Here is a 15,012-nt window from a genome sequence, read left to right on the forward strand (position 1 = left end):
CGGGGGGGGGGGGGGGCAAGCTGTCTGACAGCTAGGGGTGCGTGTCGTCCGAAGCTCGATGGATACATTTTATTGGCTGATTGGGGGTTTGCGCGGTAGAAGCACGTCTGCGGCTTTGTGGGAACGGGTCCGCCTGCTCGGTAGATTGGAGAGGAAAAAGCAGAGAAATAATGCTGGGCTCAGAGGAGAGGCGAGGGGGGGGGGCAAGATCTGACCCGTGGAACAAGGTTGATTCGTACTGTTGCAGGAGCTTGGGGGCTAAGGGGGAGGAAATAGGAGAAGGAGCTGGCCGAGGGCGTCAATAGTGGCGTGCGGCTGGTCAAGAAGACTATTTTGACAGCTTGTTGATTGGCGAGGCTGAGCCAGGATACAAAGCCATTACGGGGGGCGGGTTGAGTATGTACACACATACACACATACATACATACAGTACATGTCCGCTTATAACTGGCAACTTACACACTGCAAACAACAACAGTAGTTGACCTATTGGCTGATGGGAATTGAGTTTCTATTATCTGAGAAAACTCCTTGCTGTGACCTTTCTTGCTACGTACACATTAGAAGGCAAGAATATCCAGAGTCGGAGTCTGTCGTTCTATTCTTGGGCGTCCTAATCCGGGGCGGGGGCTGGGCCGTTTCGACTAGCCCCGGCCGTAGGCTGCCCGGACTGGTTCATGCGGGAAGGGCCGCTCCGAGTTTAGCTGACAGCCGCGGACTTGTCTAGTTTTATTTTCCTTTTTTCAAACAAAAGGAATACAGTCGATAAAACTAGATATTAGCTAGAACTACATACGACCATGCATACTACGCATACCTCGTTCCCCAGCCCCATCTCATCAAGATGACCTATGCATGCCCTCCGGTTGGACAGGGAAAGGACTGGACGGAGTCGGCGACGGCGCTGTGCATGATAGGGCGTTGAAGGCCTGTCATCTACTGCAGCACCATGCATACGCCACCATGTCTTAGGCGCGTAGATGCCCGAGGGAGATTTTTTTTTTTGCAGAGATTTTCGCGAGTACTGCGGCACGAGGTTGAATGCATTCATTTCGACAAGCAAAAAAGTTCAAGTCTAACCTAACCCCCTGGCAGGTGAGACGTTGCTCGGCCGAATTCAAGGGTGTTCACGACGAGTTGCGAGATTTGCGAGGAGGTGATTTGCAAATAGTCCAAGCTGAAAGCCTTGGAACAAGTCCAACCCAGCAACGCTGTTGGACGGGAGATCCCCTGGGCAAGGCGAAATTGAAACAAAGAAAAAGGATGGGGGAGGCCCAGTAACCGGGGATTGCAAAGAACTTGACCGGGGTCAGCCTCGCGTCTAAGAGGTGGAAAACTTTTGCACAAGAAGAAGAAAACGTGCAGGTTGCAGGTTGGTCTCCGCTGCTCGGGGTCCATGAGACCTGGCCCCGGAAGGTTACCGGGAGGACGGGAGGAGGTCCCTCGGGGAGGGGTGGGACGGGGACCTATCACGGGGCTTTGCGCGTATATGGGGAGCGGTGGGTGTCTTGTGAGGAAGCTCATAAAAATGCGTCAAGGGACTTTGCCACAACCCCAAAGACGCATCTCCGGAGCAATGATGTCTTGTTGCAGCAAGAAGCATCAGTTACGGAGTAGTTCGCAGCACCGTGTATGCGTGTATGTGTCGGCCGAGCGACAAGGGGGGGGTTGGGGGGTTATGGCCTGTAGCTGTAGCCTGTAGCCTCGCAAGATCCATGCCCGCCGATCATTTTTAGGGACGTGACCACAGACAGTTAAAGCCGTCAAGGGCTGATAGCTGATCCTGCTCGCACTGGCGGATGATGCTAATGGAAAGAACAGCAGAGGCTCTCTGCAACGTAGATGAAGACACACACTTGGCGGCATATGAAAAATTAGACGGATCAATAGCCGTGCTCAAGGTAAGAGTGCAACAGAGACGTGACGCTGAAGTAGGGCCGGATCGTGACCTCGGGCACGCCGTCCTCGTTGACCACAGAGTACATACAGTTTAGTAGGCTATTCAACGCAAGCCACGGTGAGAGTGGGCGCTGCACTGATGGTCGTCTATTATTACACAAGAGTTGGGCGCGCGGCAATCATTCAGCCAAGAAAAGGTCCATGTGGTTTACGGTGCAACTGCAAAAGTCCCGGGCATTAACAAGACCCCGGGCATGAGAGAACAAGATGCCCGAAAGCAGCTTGCTCCTCAAGTACGAGGTAATACTGAGGAGTTGAGGCTGTACTCAGTGCCCAGTTCGCTGTAATATGGCCAGCCCACTTGGCGGCGGGAGGGAACACTGCAGGATCGGAAATCATTGATTTATTATTAGCTACGGAGCACCAAACTCTCCTGTGTATTCTAGCTTCGGGCGCCTTTTGTTTCCTCCGATTGGTAGGTCCCCTCTGGCTGGTCAGACTATAGGCCAGGGCCCTGTCCAGCTGGTCCAGGATCATTCAAGCCCCCAGCAGTATCCGCCTCTCTGGTAACAAAGGCCATTGGAGCGATGCAACTGGACCAGGCAGTTTGCCAACTGGGCTTGGGAGGGAGGGTCAATACTTCGTCATTCCTCTGTTCTCGGCTTCGTTTTCTTACGCTGGATGACGATTATGTGCGGTGGCTCTTGGAGGGGGGTTCTGCTAAGAATTTTTCTTGATATTCAGGCCGGCGCCACAGGAGGAAAGTACTTTTGTGTGTGAGCATGTGTACTGTAGCAAGTTGTCGGCCGTACCGGTATCGGCGCGAGCCGGCCTCATCGCTGGCGTAGATCTCCGCCGACGAAATCTCGGAAATAAAGAATACACGAGCGAGAGAAGAAGAACATGACAGAAACGGTAGGGAGAATTGAGCATCTCTGCAAGGTACGACAAAGCGACTTGGGGGGAGGGGGGGGTTGAGGGGAGGCTGTGTGTGTTGTGTACTAGATACGTGTACATGCCTTAGTTAGTGGACGGAGGACCCGATGTCAGCGGCGCATGGCCACTGGACAAGCCTACATCACCAGCCAAGCCACTTTTCGTCTATGCGACATGCCGTCTTGATCAGTGGATCGAGAACCGCTGCTGATTAAGAAACATGATGGATATGATTACCAGTAACATGTACCGTAAAAGAAAAAAAAAAAAGCGCCAGCCGGGCAGCTCCGCCGTTAGTATTCTCTAACTTTAGAGGAAAGAGCTAGGGGCGTGTAGCCGCAACACAAGACCCATGCCTGCATATACTTGCCTACCTAACAGACATCATCCTCAGTGATACACCATACATGTGCTACTGTGGACTTGACAAGCTTTTCGGTGTGGGAATCCAACTTTCTTCTTTTGTCTCTTCTTTTGCTCCATCTCATCAGCTACCACACGTCATTCGCTTCCTACCTATGTACCATTCACCAGTCCAAGAATCCCATCTACATACTGTACATCCATCTCCCCCTCCGCCATACCTTCCATACACCCCCCTCAACCTTGGCCATATCACGGACTGTATTATTTCCTTATTTCCTTCTTTTATTCTTTTCATTGATGCCCACACACCGCATCCCAACCCCGAATCTTGTTACTCTTTTATCAAGCTTCAATGCGCCCACCTCGAAGCTTGCTGCTCTGCCTACCATTCTGTTCAAGACACTGCTTTCTTCCATACCAACTGCATCTCGACAACATTACTGGTTCCTCACTCGACCTGACCCTGTCTCAGTCAACTTGTCTGTTGGGTAGCTGGGTAGTCTCATCCTTGGGGGCGGTCATGGTGTAGTTCCTCGACGTACACCAATCCTTTTCCTCCTTTGCTGCTTGCCGCAGGTGATGCTCGACATCCCTTTCTGCAATTGACTTGGCCATCCAATTCGACTTTCCTGTCAAAAGTATAATAAGAGCTCCCGTCTTTGTTTTTTTTTTCTTTCATCACTACACCCTCAAAGACTTCACATGAATAGCCACCAGGCCTTCGTCTCTACTGCCCTAGCTGGCATAAATTGGCCCGACCTGATCTGTTCCAATCCGAGTGACGCCTGTCTCGAAATGGGAGACTGTAAGTTATCAAATTCTCTCCTTTTCGTCCTACAACCGTTTCCGACGGAACTGAACCCATGTTGACCCGTCGCAGTGAACGAATTCCGCACTCACAGAGTCGCCGACGTCTTGTCCGACTTTTGTAATCTCCAGCGCTGCATTGCTTCCGCAAACACCACTGCACCCTCCCAGGCCGACTACTTCTCGCCGGCATGGACCCTGCTGCGGCAATGCGCCACCGACGGCCAGTTCATCCTTGATTGCTCTGCCGATGTGTCCCGCCCAGTCGGTAGGACTGAGCACGAGCAGCAGAAGCTCGAGCTTCAACAGTACGCTTCTCCTCATACCTCCTACCCGTTTCGTTCCGCTAACCAGGCCCTGTGAAGCGTTTTGCTGGATGCCTACGCCCGTCGGCACGAGGCCCAGAAGATTTACCTGCGCCAGATGGCGGCCCAGCGCTGTATAAGTGACCGCAAGCATATCCTCGACTCGTCAGGTGGCCGCCCCAACCCATCCAACCAGCTACTCTTGCACTCCTGCGACGTCCAGCTTCAACAGGAGCTGCAGCAAATCACCGACGAATTCATTTACCTCGACATGCTAAGCGGTGACCAGAACCTTGGCCGCTGGACGGCCGAGGACCCTGGGCTCTACGACATCCTGAACTGGTTGAGTACCCGCTCCTAAGCCTAACCCAACCACCCTCCATCACCCGAAAGTCTCTTCCCTCCAAATTGGGATCCACGAGGCGCGCGCGCTCCCGATGCCATCTGCACCACAACCTCAAATCTTGTCGTGCGATTTGCGCTGCACATCCTCGAACGGATAGTGCACTAGAGAGAACCGGGACTAATCACGGGTGAGAAACGGCTCGAAATCTCATCTCTCGGGCGCTAGGGCAGCGCTAAGACGGAGTGAGTGTTATTTTTGCCTTCTCGCAGTGGAGGAGCGGCCAATTTCGGCAAGGCGAGGACGGGAGATGGGAGAGGACACAGGTTGTTGTCGCTGGCCGCGGGAGGCGCTAGCAAATTGTCTTCTCTCTTTTTTTCTATTTTCTGTTTTTCCCCAAAAGCTGCACTCGGGGATGTGTTCCCAACATTGGTTTCTCATCTTGGCTACCGATTCCTTGGGGTTGAGGAAGGAGGCACACTTACTCTCAGGTCCGCACCTCTAAACCCGGATCTGGGCACATCTGCTGTTCGTCTCACGGCAGGCCGCACAGAATTGACAGCAGAGAGCCTTTCTTGCTTTCACGAGGGAATGGATTGTATAGATACCAGCTAAAGGCGTTTCATCGAGAGCGAGAGATATTGACCGTCCGAAATGCATAGCCAGGAGTCACGGGTTGCTATTCATACCAGGTTGCGTTTATGCTGTTCTTGATTTTTTTGCTTATACCTGTAGCATAGACTGATAGTGGGAAAATGTGCGAAGCTAGGGCTTTACATAGCCCTGTTCTCAGTTAAAAGAGTAGATCAAAGATCAACTATGTCTTGCTGTATACACACAGCCCAATGCCGATCAACGACAGAAGCATCCCGGCGCCCGTATCTGCATCATTAGTTAGTACGACTCAGCAGGCCAACAAAAAAAAGACTCTCTGCACATCTGCCTCTAGCACACGAGGCAAAGAAGCCCAAACTCGTAGCCTTACCTCGACTGATGACCTTGCCCTCGACCAGCCATTCACCGAGAACGGTAAAGAGAAATGCCATTGTGTTTACGATGGGCACTGTGAGACTGAGTTCTAAAGTGAAGTTTGAGTTGTTGTGTCAGTCCCTTTTTCTTAGACAAAACAGCGGAAGAACCGTTGATTGCTGTGGCAGCGGCACGACGCGAAAAGCCATGTCTCGGGCAAAAGCAAAGAGTCAACGTACCGGCTTGTCCGATGAGTAGGAAGAACCACACGCTGCCCGTGAGGTTCAGCAGAAGCGGCACCGCGTAGCGCGGATTCCGCAGCAGGTCGATGACGGCGAACGCGGCACCGTACACCCGCGAGCGCAGCCAGCCGGCCCCGTCGAGGGTCGGGCGCGGCGACGGCCGGTGCGACTTGGCGGCGCTGCGGATGAACGGCGTCGTGCCGCCCCAGGCGAGGCCGACGAGGAGGAAGCTGAGGACGTAGTTGAGCACAGGGGGGCTGCTGTCGTGAGGTGCGTCCATGATGGCCGTTTGTTGACACTCGGGCGGCCTAGCTGCAGACGTCTCGATGATTCCAATTGGCGGTGGGGGGGGAGGGAAGGCTTCCCGCGGAGATGAGCTCGGGGCCCCTGGCTCTCCGATTCGAGGGACCTTGGAGCAATCACGGAATCGGGCCCCCTTCCTTGATATAAAGTGTGGCTCCTGGACGACTTGTCCCCTGCGGCTCCGAGGTGACAGGAATCGGTGAATGCAGGGGGCGGGTTCGGTTGAGGAGGAGTTGGGTCAGTGATTGGTGAAATGGCAAAGCACACAAAAAAAAAGAATACTGCGACAGAGTTACAAGGCTAAGCAGAGACAAGAAGCAGCATCGCGGGTTTATTGCAACGTCGTTCGATGAGACAACGACGCGGAAAAAAGGATGACGAGAGGTCATCAGGCGGCCCGCAATTTCCCGGCATACTGTTGAAGGGCCACCCCGCTTTTATGACGCTGAAAGGGGTTTAGGGGTACCGTCCAAGATGGGAATAAAGCGGGGGTTCAGGCAGCCTCAGGGTGCTCGCCGCGCAGCCAATCACAGCGAGGGAGCGCTTTGTGTGCTCAACTTTTCCAGAGTGCTCCGTTGCCTGAGCCGGAAGCAGGGAAATTACTGTAATTTGAGATTTTGGGGTTTTTTAGTCACATGTGCTGAAAAGAGTATTGTCCATACTGATATCTCTCAAACACGTGGCATGTATATCCGCGCGCCCGCCCATACCGTATGGTTGCTTATAAACACACAGTCTACGGCTCTGGACAGCTTACAAAGAGTAAAAAGAAGAAAGAAAAAAGAAAGCAACGATGAAACCGTGTGCAATTTAATCAAGTCAAGCGAGTAGCCATTTCATGACAGTTTGCTGCCTTTTCTTTGGCTTACATGGCCAGCCATGACTAGCAGGCACGCTCCAGATCCTCATCTACGTTCACGTGCAACTAACATATCGGTAGCAGATACGAGCATACGATGGTAATGCCAAATGTCCCTTTCTACAGCTCGCCTAAGTCAGTTCTAATCTTCTACCCGTGCGCTAACTAGTTATCTGACGGCTGTGCCCCTCAACGCAGCCAAGAACGCAATGTCGTCGTCAACGCGCTGCCGGTGAGCGAATGAGATTCTGGCAACAGCATCCGGGAATCCGGCCCCAATGATGCAGACACATTACTCAAGAGCGTTGCGTTGCGCAAACGCGCGCTCGGACGTTTCCCCAGCACCGGGATGGCAGATCGAGAGACACACTGGCAGCTCGCTTGCCCCTCGGCCCCCCCCCTCCCCCTGGCTGAGCGACCAAGGCGCGAGATGCCGAATGTCGTTGCCGAAGCCTATTTCGGCCTAATTTCCGGAGCAGCTGATAGGGCAACGTCAGTCTATGACCTCGTCTCTTCCGTGCTGCCACGGTGCCCGTTGTCAAGCCGTATCGGCCGGATCTTGACAAATGCCGAAAAGCGCCGGGTTCAAGGATGCAAGCGGGGTAAAACGGCTTGGAATCTGTCAAACGTTCCAGGAATTAGCATGTACGTCATGTTAAAATCCGGGTTCCTTCTTTGCGTAAAGACACCTTACCTTGCCTCCTGTATGCGTTGGCGATCAGGACCCAGGCCGGCGAACCAAGACTCTTAACTTTACGGGAGCATAAAGTCAACGTGCCTCCGTACACAGAATTCTCAGTGTATCGCTTTCCAGCTACCAGAAACCTGGGCTGTAGCCACGGTGCTTCATGTTCCGCTGCCGCTGGGAAGTGGCCATGAAATGACTATATGCCCACCAGTAGAAATGCAGAGTAATTCTTCATGTTCGCGGCTCGACCGGCGGATTCCAGCGAAGTCTATACGGGCCGCTGCGTTGTGGAGGAATGGCAATGCATGTCACATCAAAGGCGCTCCAAATTGCCACCGGTATGCGGCTGATTCCCTCGTGGTGTGCTTTCAATCGAAGCAAGATGATCGGAGATACGAAGGATAATGCACTTCTTGTACATCATGCATTATCCTCAGCCCTACTGTGTGTCTCATATATACAACGTGCTGGCACCGTCCTGGACTAGAGTCAACTGGCCACACAGATCCGCTTACCGCCTAATCACTGCCACACCATCGAACTCGACCGAGAGCGTGCTGGCTTTGTTCACATGACTGTAAGAATGGTATAGCATGGGCTCTGCCAAGATTCATGTCGTATGTTGGTTTCGTTGGTATTGTATTACACAAGCTCTATAGGCTAGTAAACAGGGTCGGCTAAATCGGCATGAGACGAGTTTAGTCCTTCTCAGCAATAGCCTGTAAGCGGTCGTCAATCTCATCCTCCGTCAGCATGCGGAAGCTGGGATCCGTTCCCTCCTTGCCATCAGCACGGGGGCCGCCGACGATGCCAATCTCAATCTCGCCCTTCTTGAAATCCATGCTCAGCACCGTTCCCAGAGTCGTAATGGCCAGCTCGACAACTTCTTCCCAGTTGCCCTCAGCACAGTCCTTGTTGCGTAGCTTCTTTTCAAGGTGGTTCAGGGCCTCCTGCTGCTTGGGACCGGCGGCGGTGCCCTTGTATCCGATATAGTATCCTGCGGGGTCGCATTTGAACAGCTGAGGGCCATATTCGGAGTCGAGGGAGATGATGGTAGTCGCGACACCATAGGGTCTCATGTAAGCCTTTTTGAATCGTCAGTATCATCTCATGGCCATGGGATTCCACGGCAACACATACTCTTTGCGTATAGACCTGGCTAATGTTGGCGAGACGCTTCGCAAGGGCGTCAGCGGGCATCTCGTAGCCGTACTTGTAACGGAACTCGGCAGCCTCGCCCTGTGCTCTTTGCGCAAAGGCTCTAGCGTCGGCGATGGATCCGGTGATGACACAACCAACACCAGGGGAGATTTTGAAGATGTGCGAGACGGAAGCAGGGTCGATAAGCTTATCCTGTACATCATATCAGTTTCGTTCAAGACCGCGGAGCGGTATTCAGACATACGGGAACCTTCTTTTGCGACAGGACAACGGCGCAGTCCTTTCCGCGAATGCCTACAGACATGATGTTTGCGGCTGTGATGGCCTTGAAGGCGTACTCTGTTGTCGGGGTTAGCTTGAAAGGTCGACTGGGGTAGCTTGCTCGGGAGAGCGGCGTATCGCATCGCGCAGTTCATTCAAACGTACCGACTTGATAGAGACGGCCATTGTCGGCGAAAATGGTAATGTGTCTGTCGTATGCGCTGGCTGCAAGGCAAGTAAGGGTCAGTATCTGGCGACAGTTGAGGCAGCTCTTCTGAGCTCTGGTTGCTTGCAACATACCAGACATTGTGGCGGAATTAATGCCCTTAGCTGGGCAATATCGACTGACTGTGGTTGTGAGGAGCAGCGCAAGATCTTTCTCGACGATGATGATCAGATGGAGGTCGGTGATGTGGTGTTGCCGTGGCCGATTCGCAAGTGATGAAGCTCAATGGACGCGTTAGCACAAGCTTGCCTAGAATCCGCAACGCAATGATGGAGCTCTGCTGGCGCTGGCTAGTGGGTGCCTGACAGCCAAGGAGTTGGATCCTGAGGCACCAACTTAGTTTCTAGCGGCTTGCTACCAAACACGTCCCTGACGCCGGTTGTGCCTGGCAAGCGGTTCCTGGACAGCCATCACAAGCCATTGTCGAATAATTTTGCATGTCTCCTTGGGGCCGTTATTTCATACAATTTTTGACTCCTGCGCGAAATTTACTATCACATCCCTAAAGGCGCCGAGTTGTCTGCCCACTCTCACATCGCTATTAGTGCGGCGGGCGCCTCCAGAAAAAAACCCATTGCGACCCAAACCGCGAAATTGTTCCCTTCGCACGACAACGGAAAACGATCGAAATACCGGAATCAGCGCTCGAAAAAATCACTCAAAATGAGCGGCTCAACAGACGCCACCGTCGCCACACCAGCCTGGAAGAAATTGGGCCTGAAGCTCAAGCACTCCAATGCAAACGAGGCCACAAACGGGACCCCGGCCGTTGGGCAGCCAGACCGTGCCCAGCAGGGCAGCAGCATGCAGGGCAAGAGAAAGCTGCACACAACCACCGGTGCTGCGTCAGATTATTCCTCCTCTCCCCTCTCTGCGAAAAAGCCTCGCAGAGATTTTTCTCGACCATCAACAGGAGATGCCACGCCTCAGCTCACACGAAAGAAGTCTGTCGCCTTCGCCGACACGCCTACCCACAAGACCGCCGCCCCAGGTTCAACCACGGCGCGAAAGACGCCCGCGAAACCACTCCCCAAAGCCGCCGGCAAGACTGGCAAGGGCCTGACAACGTCGACGCCGCCCAAGAAGCAGAAACAGAAGAAGCCACAGCCGACGGCAGACACCAGACCCGCGCTCGAGTACCTGCGGCACTGGGTGTCGTCACGCGACAGCTGGAAGTTCAACAAGAACCACCAGTCGACTCTCATAAAGGCCATCTTCGAGAGCGGCATCCCGCCAGCCGACGTGGGCTCTTTCTACGACTACATTGATGATATCAAAGGCGCTGTCAGGATGAGACTGCGAGAGACGGCGCTGGCGATCCGCCTCAAGGACGACAGCGACCGCGCGGCTGCCTTCCCTGAGGGCACCGCCGACCCCGACGGCAAGCAGGGCATGTACGAAGCGGCCCTCGCCGGCTTCCTAGAGACACAGCAAAAGGCTGCCGCCAGCAAGAAGCGGACGTTTGCCGAAGTGGACTACGTGACGACGGCGCAGGACGCCGACGTCATCATCCGCCGCCTCGTCAAGCGCATGCGTGCCGAGATGGTTATTGCGACACTGTCCGATGGCGACGAGACGGACGCCAGCACCACGACTGTCAAGGCGCCCGTCAAGTCGGCCGACGCCGACGCCAAGCCGAACGGAGTCGCGGGCAAGCGTCGCCGCAAGCTGCGCACCAACGTGGATGATAGCGACGACACCAGCAGCAGTAGCGATAGCAGCAGCGATGAAAGCGACGACAGCGACTCGGACGAGGAGTCAGACGCAGGCAGCGGCTCCGACACCAGCAGTAGCAGCAGCAGTGATGACAGCTCCGAGGACGAGGCGGAAGCAGATGAGGACATGGATGATGACTCGTCGAGCAGCTCGTCGTCATCGGATGATGACTCTGATGATGAAGACTCTGACGACGAGGCGGATGCTACTGCTGCCAAGACAGAAAAGACATCCAAGTAGGTTTTATATGCGGGTATAGACAAAAGTTTTTGTGTTTTCTCGTGCATCAAGATATCATTTACGGGCAAGGAAAAGTTGACTGTATTTTGTTTTCATTTATCATGTACATATGTGTATGTAGGGTGTGACTTTTTTTTAGCGATGGTTAGACTTGGCATAGAGACGGACAAGATAGACGTGGTTCACTCCATACTTGATACCGATAGAACTCCATACACCCTCAAAATTTTAAGGCATCTTCTCATCCATGCATTCACCAACCCGTTCCTTCCTTTGTGAGAGACGATAGCGAGAGAAACGCATGCTTACTTGTACAGCTTGGTGAAGCCCTCCTTCGGCGGCTGCAGCCAGTTTCTCTCGTCGTACTCCGTGCCCTGCGCCTCAATCACGTGAAACGTGTAGATGATCCTGCCCTTGCTGCTCGTGTTGCGCTCGCTCTTGTGCAGCAAGTTGCCGTGGATCAGCACCAGGTCGCCCGCGCGCACCTCACCCGGCACATACATGTCCTCCCTCGGACCCCCCTCCGGCGCCTTCCCCTCATCATACCCCTGTCCCTCCTCAGGAAACCGGGGCCCGTCATTTTCCACCATGTCCGTGCCGGAGCCGCCTGGCCTCCGTACGAGGCGGTGCGAGACGGGGGCCCACCGGTGGGAGCCGGGCAGGAAGCTCAGGCAGCCGTTCTCCAGCGTCGCGTCCTCGAGCGCGTACCAGAAGCCGACCGCGGAGGGGCTGCGCGTGTACAGAAAGGTCGAGTCCTGGTGCGGCGGCACCGCGCCGCCAATCTCGGGCTGCTTGCAGATGACCATGCTCTGCAGGCAGCGCGGGTCCTGGAAGCCGAGGCTGCGCGCCACCGCCGCGGGGTGACCGTCATCAAGCAGGGCGGCGAAGGGCGGGCTGAGCGCGTGCAGGTAGTGCCCGATCTTGTTGATCGCCTTCTCCTTGGGTTTTATGAGGGTGCCAGAGGCGTCAAAGGCGTCCTCCTCGAAGAAGAAGCGGACCTTGTCGCCGGAGGAGAGGAAGTAGTCGTCGCCGACGTGCGCGGCGGCGGAGGAGGAGGAGGAGGATGAGTCGCCGGTGGTGAAGCGCGTGAGGGGGTGCGTCTCGATGGGGAACTCGGCGAGGAGCTTGTGCGTCTCGGCGAGGAGGGCGGATACGGTGGAGGGGGAGAGGGCGCGCGGGATGATGAGGTAGCCGTCGGCGTGGAACTGGGCGAGCTGCGCGGCGGAGAGGCCGCCGGAAGGAGGGGCCGGGGCAGCCATGGCAAAGTTTTCTTTTTGTGACGATGCAAGCGAGATGGGTGCACCGTAGATATCTTTTGTGAGTAATGGATCGAGGTTGGCCAGGTCGTGGATATATAATGAATGTGGTTTAATAGGTCAAGTTTTATCAGTCGAGTTGCACTGTGGGGAAGATGTCGTCGGAAGTGGCCGGCCGCGGGGAAATGCACCCCCGCCTAATTACGTGCAATTATGTAGAACACAGACACACGACAAAGGATTAGAACGCAACCAAGTATTATAGCATTATATTATAGAGTAAATCATAGCTGTGCCACTAACGCCAGAAATTTGCAGGTGCACTTGCAGTCCTAAGCTGCCGTGGCAATCTCATCTCCAGAGATGAATCATGAATGCATGACCAAACTCCAATCCCAGTCATATACAGTTCGTGATAAATAGTCGTCAATATTCGTCCCTCAGTACCCGTGTCAATTACGCGTTCGTAGGGTCCTCCAAAAACTCGTAGCCATCCTCTGGCTGCAGCACGTAGGCGCTCAACACCAAGCCCGCCACCGTGGTAACGCAGAGCAACGCACTCGACAGCGCCAGATACCACGAGGCGCCGAGCTGCCACCCCGGGATGGCAAACTGCTCATCGTGATCAAAGAGGTATGCCTGCCGCCCGCACGGTTAGCCCATCCCCCACTCCTCATCTGGATTCTTTGCAAACTCACCACGACGGAGACGACAATCAGCTGCACGGCGGCAAACGTGGCGACCAAGCCCGAGACGAGCGGCCAGCCGCTCTCGCGCCTGTACTTGCCGCCGGCGAGGGTGACGGCCAGGGAGAGGAGGCCGGCGAGGCCGAGGACGACGGAGAAGGAGGCGAGCCAGCCGGTGGTGCGCCAGACGGTGCAGAAGTAGCGCCGCTCGGCGGACTGGCACAGCGCGGCGGTCGGGTAGGGCACGCAGCGGGGGCCGTCAAGGTTGGAGCAGCTGCGGTGCAGGCCGATGGTCTTGCGGACGGTGTCGCCCTTGGCGGTGGTGACGGCGTAGTCGATCCAGTTGGGCATGGCGATGGAGGCGACGATCATGGCGGCGGCTGGGTTTCCGGGGTCAGCATTCTGGCTACATCCATGGGTGATGGGATCCTCGGCTGCGCGAGCGCGAGCAGTGCATACAGAGTATGAGGAATTGCTCGCGCGCATCGCATCGGGGCAGTAGGAGCTATGGTGGAGCTGTCACCCATCCAGCTGCGCCGGGCAGGGCATACGTACCAGCCACGAAGGCGACCAGGGCCGCAGAGTATACCGAAACACGCGTCATGACCGGTTTCACGAGACGCAGATGGTAGCTAGAGATGGAAAGCTGTCTTGATCGATGGGAAAAAGACAGGTGGTGTCTGTTGATGGCAAGTTGTCCTTGAGTTCGAAAGCTGGTGCCTGGAGTGGTATGTTCTGCCCCACTCGTTCTTGACATCACTGTCGCGTAACCAACTATTGGGGGAATTTGTCTATTGTCCTGGGATAAAGCAGTGGTGTTTGCATTGGTATTTAGCTAGCTATAAATTAAGAAAATTATCAATATGTTGAATGAATCATTTATGTCATGTTACTCAGGCATGCCAAGCTATTTCTCGCGTCGCACTCGTCTGGTTGGGGATATGCAACGGTCGGCGTTCCTCGATCCTCTCGTTCGTTATTCGTGATACTTGGTGCTTCGACAGGGTGCTTATGATTTCGATCCCGATCTCGGTTGTCCTTCCGATCCTCTTTGTCCGGACCCCCGGCGCCCGCCCGACGAACTACCCACCGCTTCCTTAGCCGGTACCATGGTGGCCGGCAGGTCCGTATATCGTAATCGGGGTAGGCGTACAGCCTGTTCGCTCGTGGTTCCCGGTGGCACCATGCGCACCATGGAGCCTCCGCAATATGTGCAATCGAGAGCGCTGCGGCGGCGGAGGAGGAAGCCCGTTTTAGCACCCAAACGTCGGTTCGCCTCGGTCAACGGAGTCCGCGGGCGGCCTTACCTTCGTGTGCTGCACATGATACAGGGGACCGGGCTATAGCCAAGGAGCATGCCGACATGATATTCTTCATGGAGTACCGACATGACGCCGACGGTGTAGATTAGATGCAGGATCTGGGTCGTCGAAAAAGGTAAATTGCGGGCGAGAAGGGAAATGCAGACGAAGAAGGAAGGCAGAGTCGAACAGGCCAAGGACGCCTCCATGCATTACCAACCAACTCTGCGCGGAAATGTACGGAAAGAGGTAAAATGAAACTGGCCTCTCTGGGAGTGAAATGTTACTTATAATGTTAAACCTCACATAGCATGTCAAAGTATCACAAAAAAACCCTCTTCCGATGGCCATGGTCTGCCGGCTGGGGCGATTGGACAGAAGCATCAACCCGCTGCCGTAGTACCTTTCTCCAAGCTGCTTGTCCAACATTGTCATACACTCGTGAAAT

The 15,012-nt window shown here is 54.8% G+C and overlaps 6 protein-coding genes across 6 annotated transcripts; 2 read left to right on the forward strand and 4 right to left on the reverse strand.

Annotated features, from left to right (window-relative positions):
- Positions 1-3,996: 3,996 nt before the first annotated feature.
- Positions 3,997-4,674, forward strand: ISF_06955 (hypothetical protein; the record flags this gene model as incomplete). Its single annotated transcript, XM_018850559.1, has 3 exons — positions 3,997-4,006; positions 4,082-4,316; positions 4,374-4,674. 3 exons carry the CDS (start codon positions 3,997-3,999, stop codon positions 4,672-4,674), a joined length of 546 nt encoding a protein of 181 aa, XP_018702204.1.
- A 755-nt stretch (positions 4,675-5,429) lies between these two features.
- ISF_06956 (integral membrane protein) lies at positions 5,430-6,147 on the reverse strand (the record flags this gene model as incomplete). The annotated part of the gene is made up of 4 exons (XM_018850560.1): positions 5,430-5,439; positions 5,496-5,538; positions 5,642-5,734; positions 5,865-6,147. The coding sequence occupies 4 exons, from the start codon at positions 6,145-6,147 to the stop codon at positions 5,430-5,432; spliced, it is 429 nt and encodes a 142-aa protein (XP_018702205.1).
- A 2,268-nt stretch (positions 6,148-8,415) lies between these two features.
- Positions 8,416-9,446, reverse strand: ISF_06957 (proteasome subunit alpha type 6; the record flags this gene model as incomplete). The annotated part of the gene is made up of 5 exons (XM_018850561.1): positions 8,416-8,802; positions 8,858-9,070; positions 9,123-9,217; positions 9,305-9,364; positions 9,440-9,446. The coding sequence occupies 5 exons, from the start codon at positions 9,444-9,446 to the stop codon at positions 8,416-8,418; spliced, it is 762 nt and encodes a 253-aa protein (XP_018702206.1).
- Positions 9,447-10,028: 582 nt separating this feature from the next.
- Positions 10,029-11,321, forward strand: ISF_06958 (hypothetical protein; the record flags this gene model as incomplete). Its single annotated transcript, XM_018850562.1, has 1 exon — positions 10,029-11,321. One exon carries the CDS (start codon positions 10,029-10,031, stop codon positions 11,319-11,321), a length of 1,293 nt encoding a protein of 430 aa, XP_018702207.1.
- Positions 11,322-11,626: 305 nt separating this feature from the next.
- ISF_06959 (phytanoyl-CoA dioxygenase family protein) lies at positions 11,627-12,580 on the reverse strand (the record flags this gene model as incomplete). Its single annotated transcript, XM_018850563.1, has 1 exon — positions 11,627-12,580. The coding sequence occupies one exon, from the start codon at positions 12,578-12,580 to the stop codon at positions 11,627-11,629; it is 954 nt and encodes a 317-aa protein (XP_018702208.1).
- A 453-nt stretch (positions 12,581-13,033) lies between these two features.
- ISF_06960 (hypothetical protein) lies at positions 13,034-13,867 on the reverse strand (the record flags this gene model as incomplete). The annotated part of the gene is made up of 3 exons (XM_018850564.1): positions 13,034-13,216; positions 13,276-13,643; positions 13,819-13,867. The coding sequence occupies 3 exons, from the start codon at positions 13,865-13,867 to the stop codon at positions 13,034-13,036; spliced, it is 600 nt and encodes a 199-aa protein (XP_018702209.1).
- Between the last annotated feature and the right edge of the window lie 1,145 nt (positions 13,868-15,012).

The sequence above is a fragment of the Cordyceps fumosorosea genome, assembly GCF_001636725.1.
Source record: "Cordyceps fumosorosea ARSEF 2679 chromosome Unknown scaffold_19, whole genome shotgun sequence".
In the NCBI taxonomy this organism is placed as follows: Eukaryota; Fungi; Ascomycota; class Sordariomycetes; order Hypocreales; family Cordycipitaceae; genus Cordyceps; species Cordyceps fumosorosea.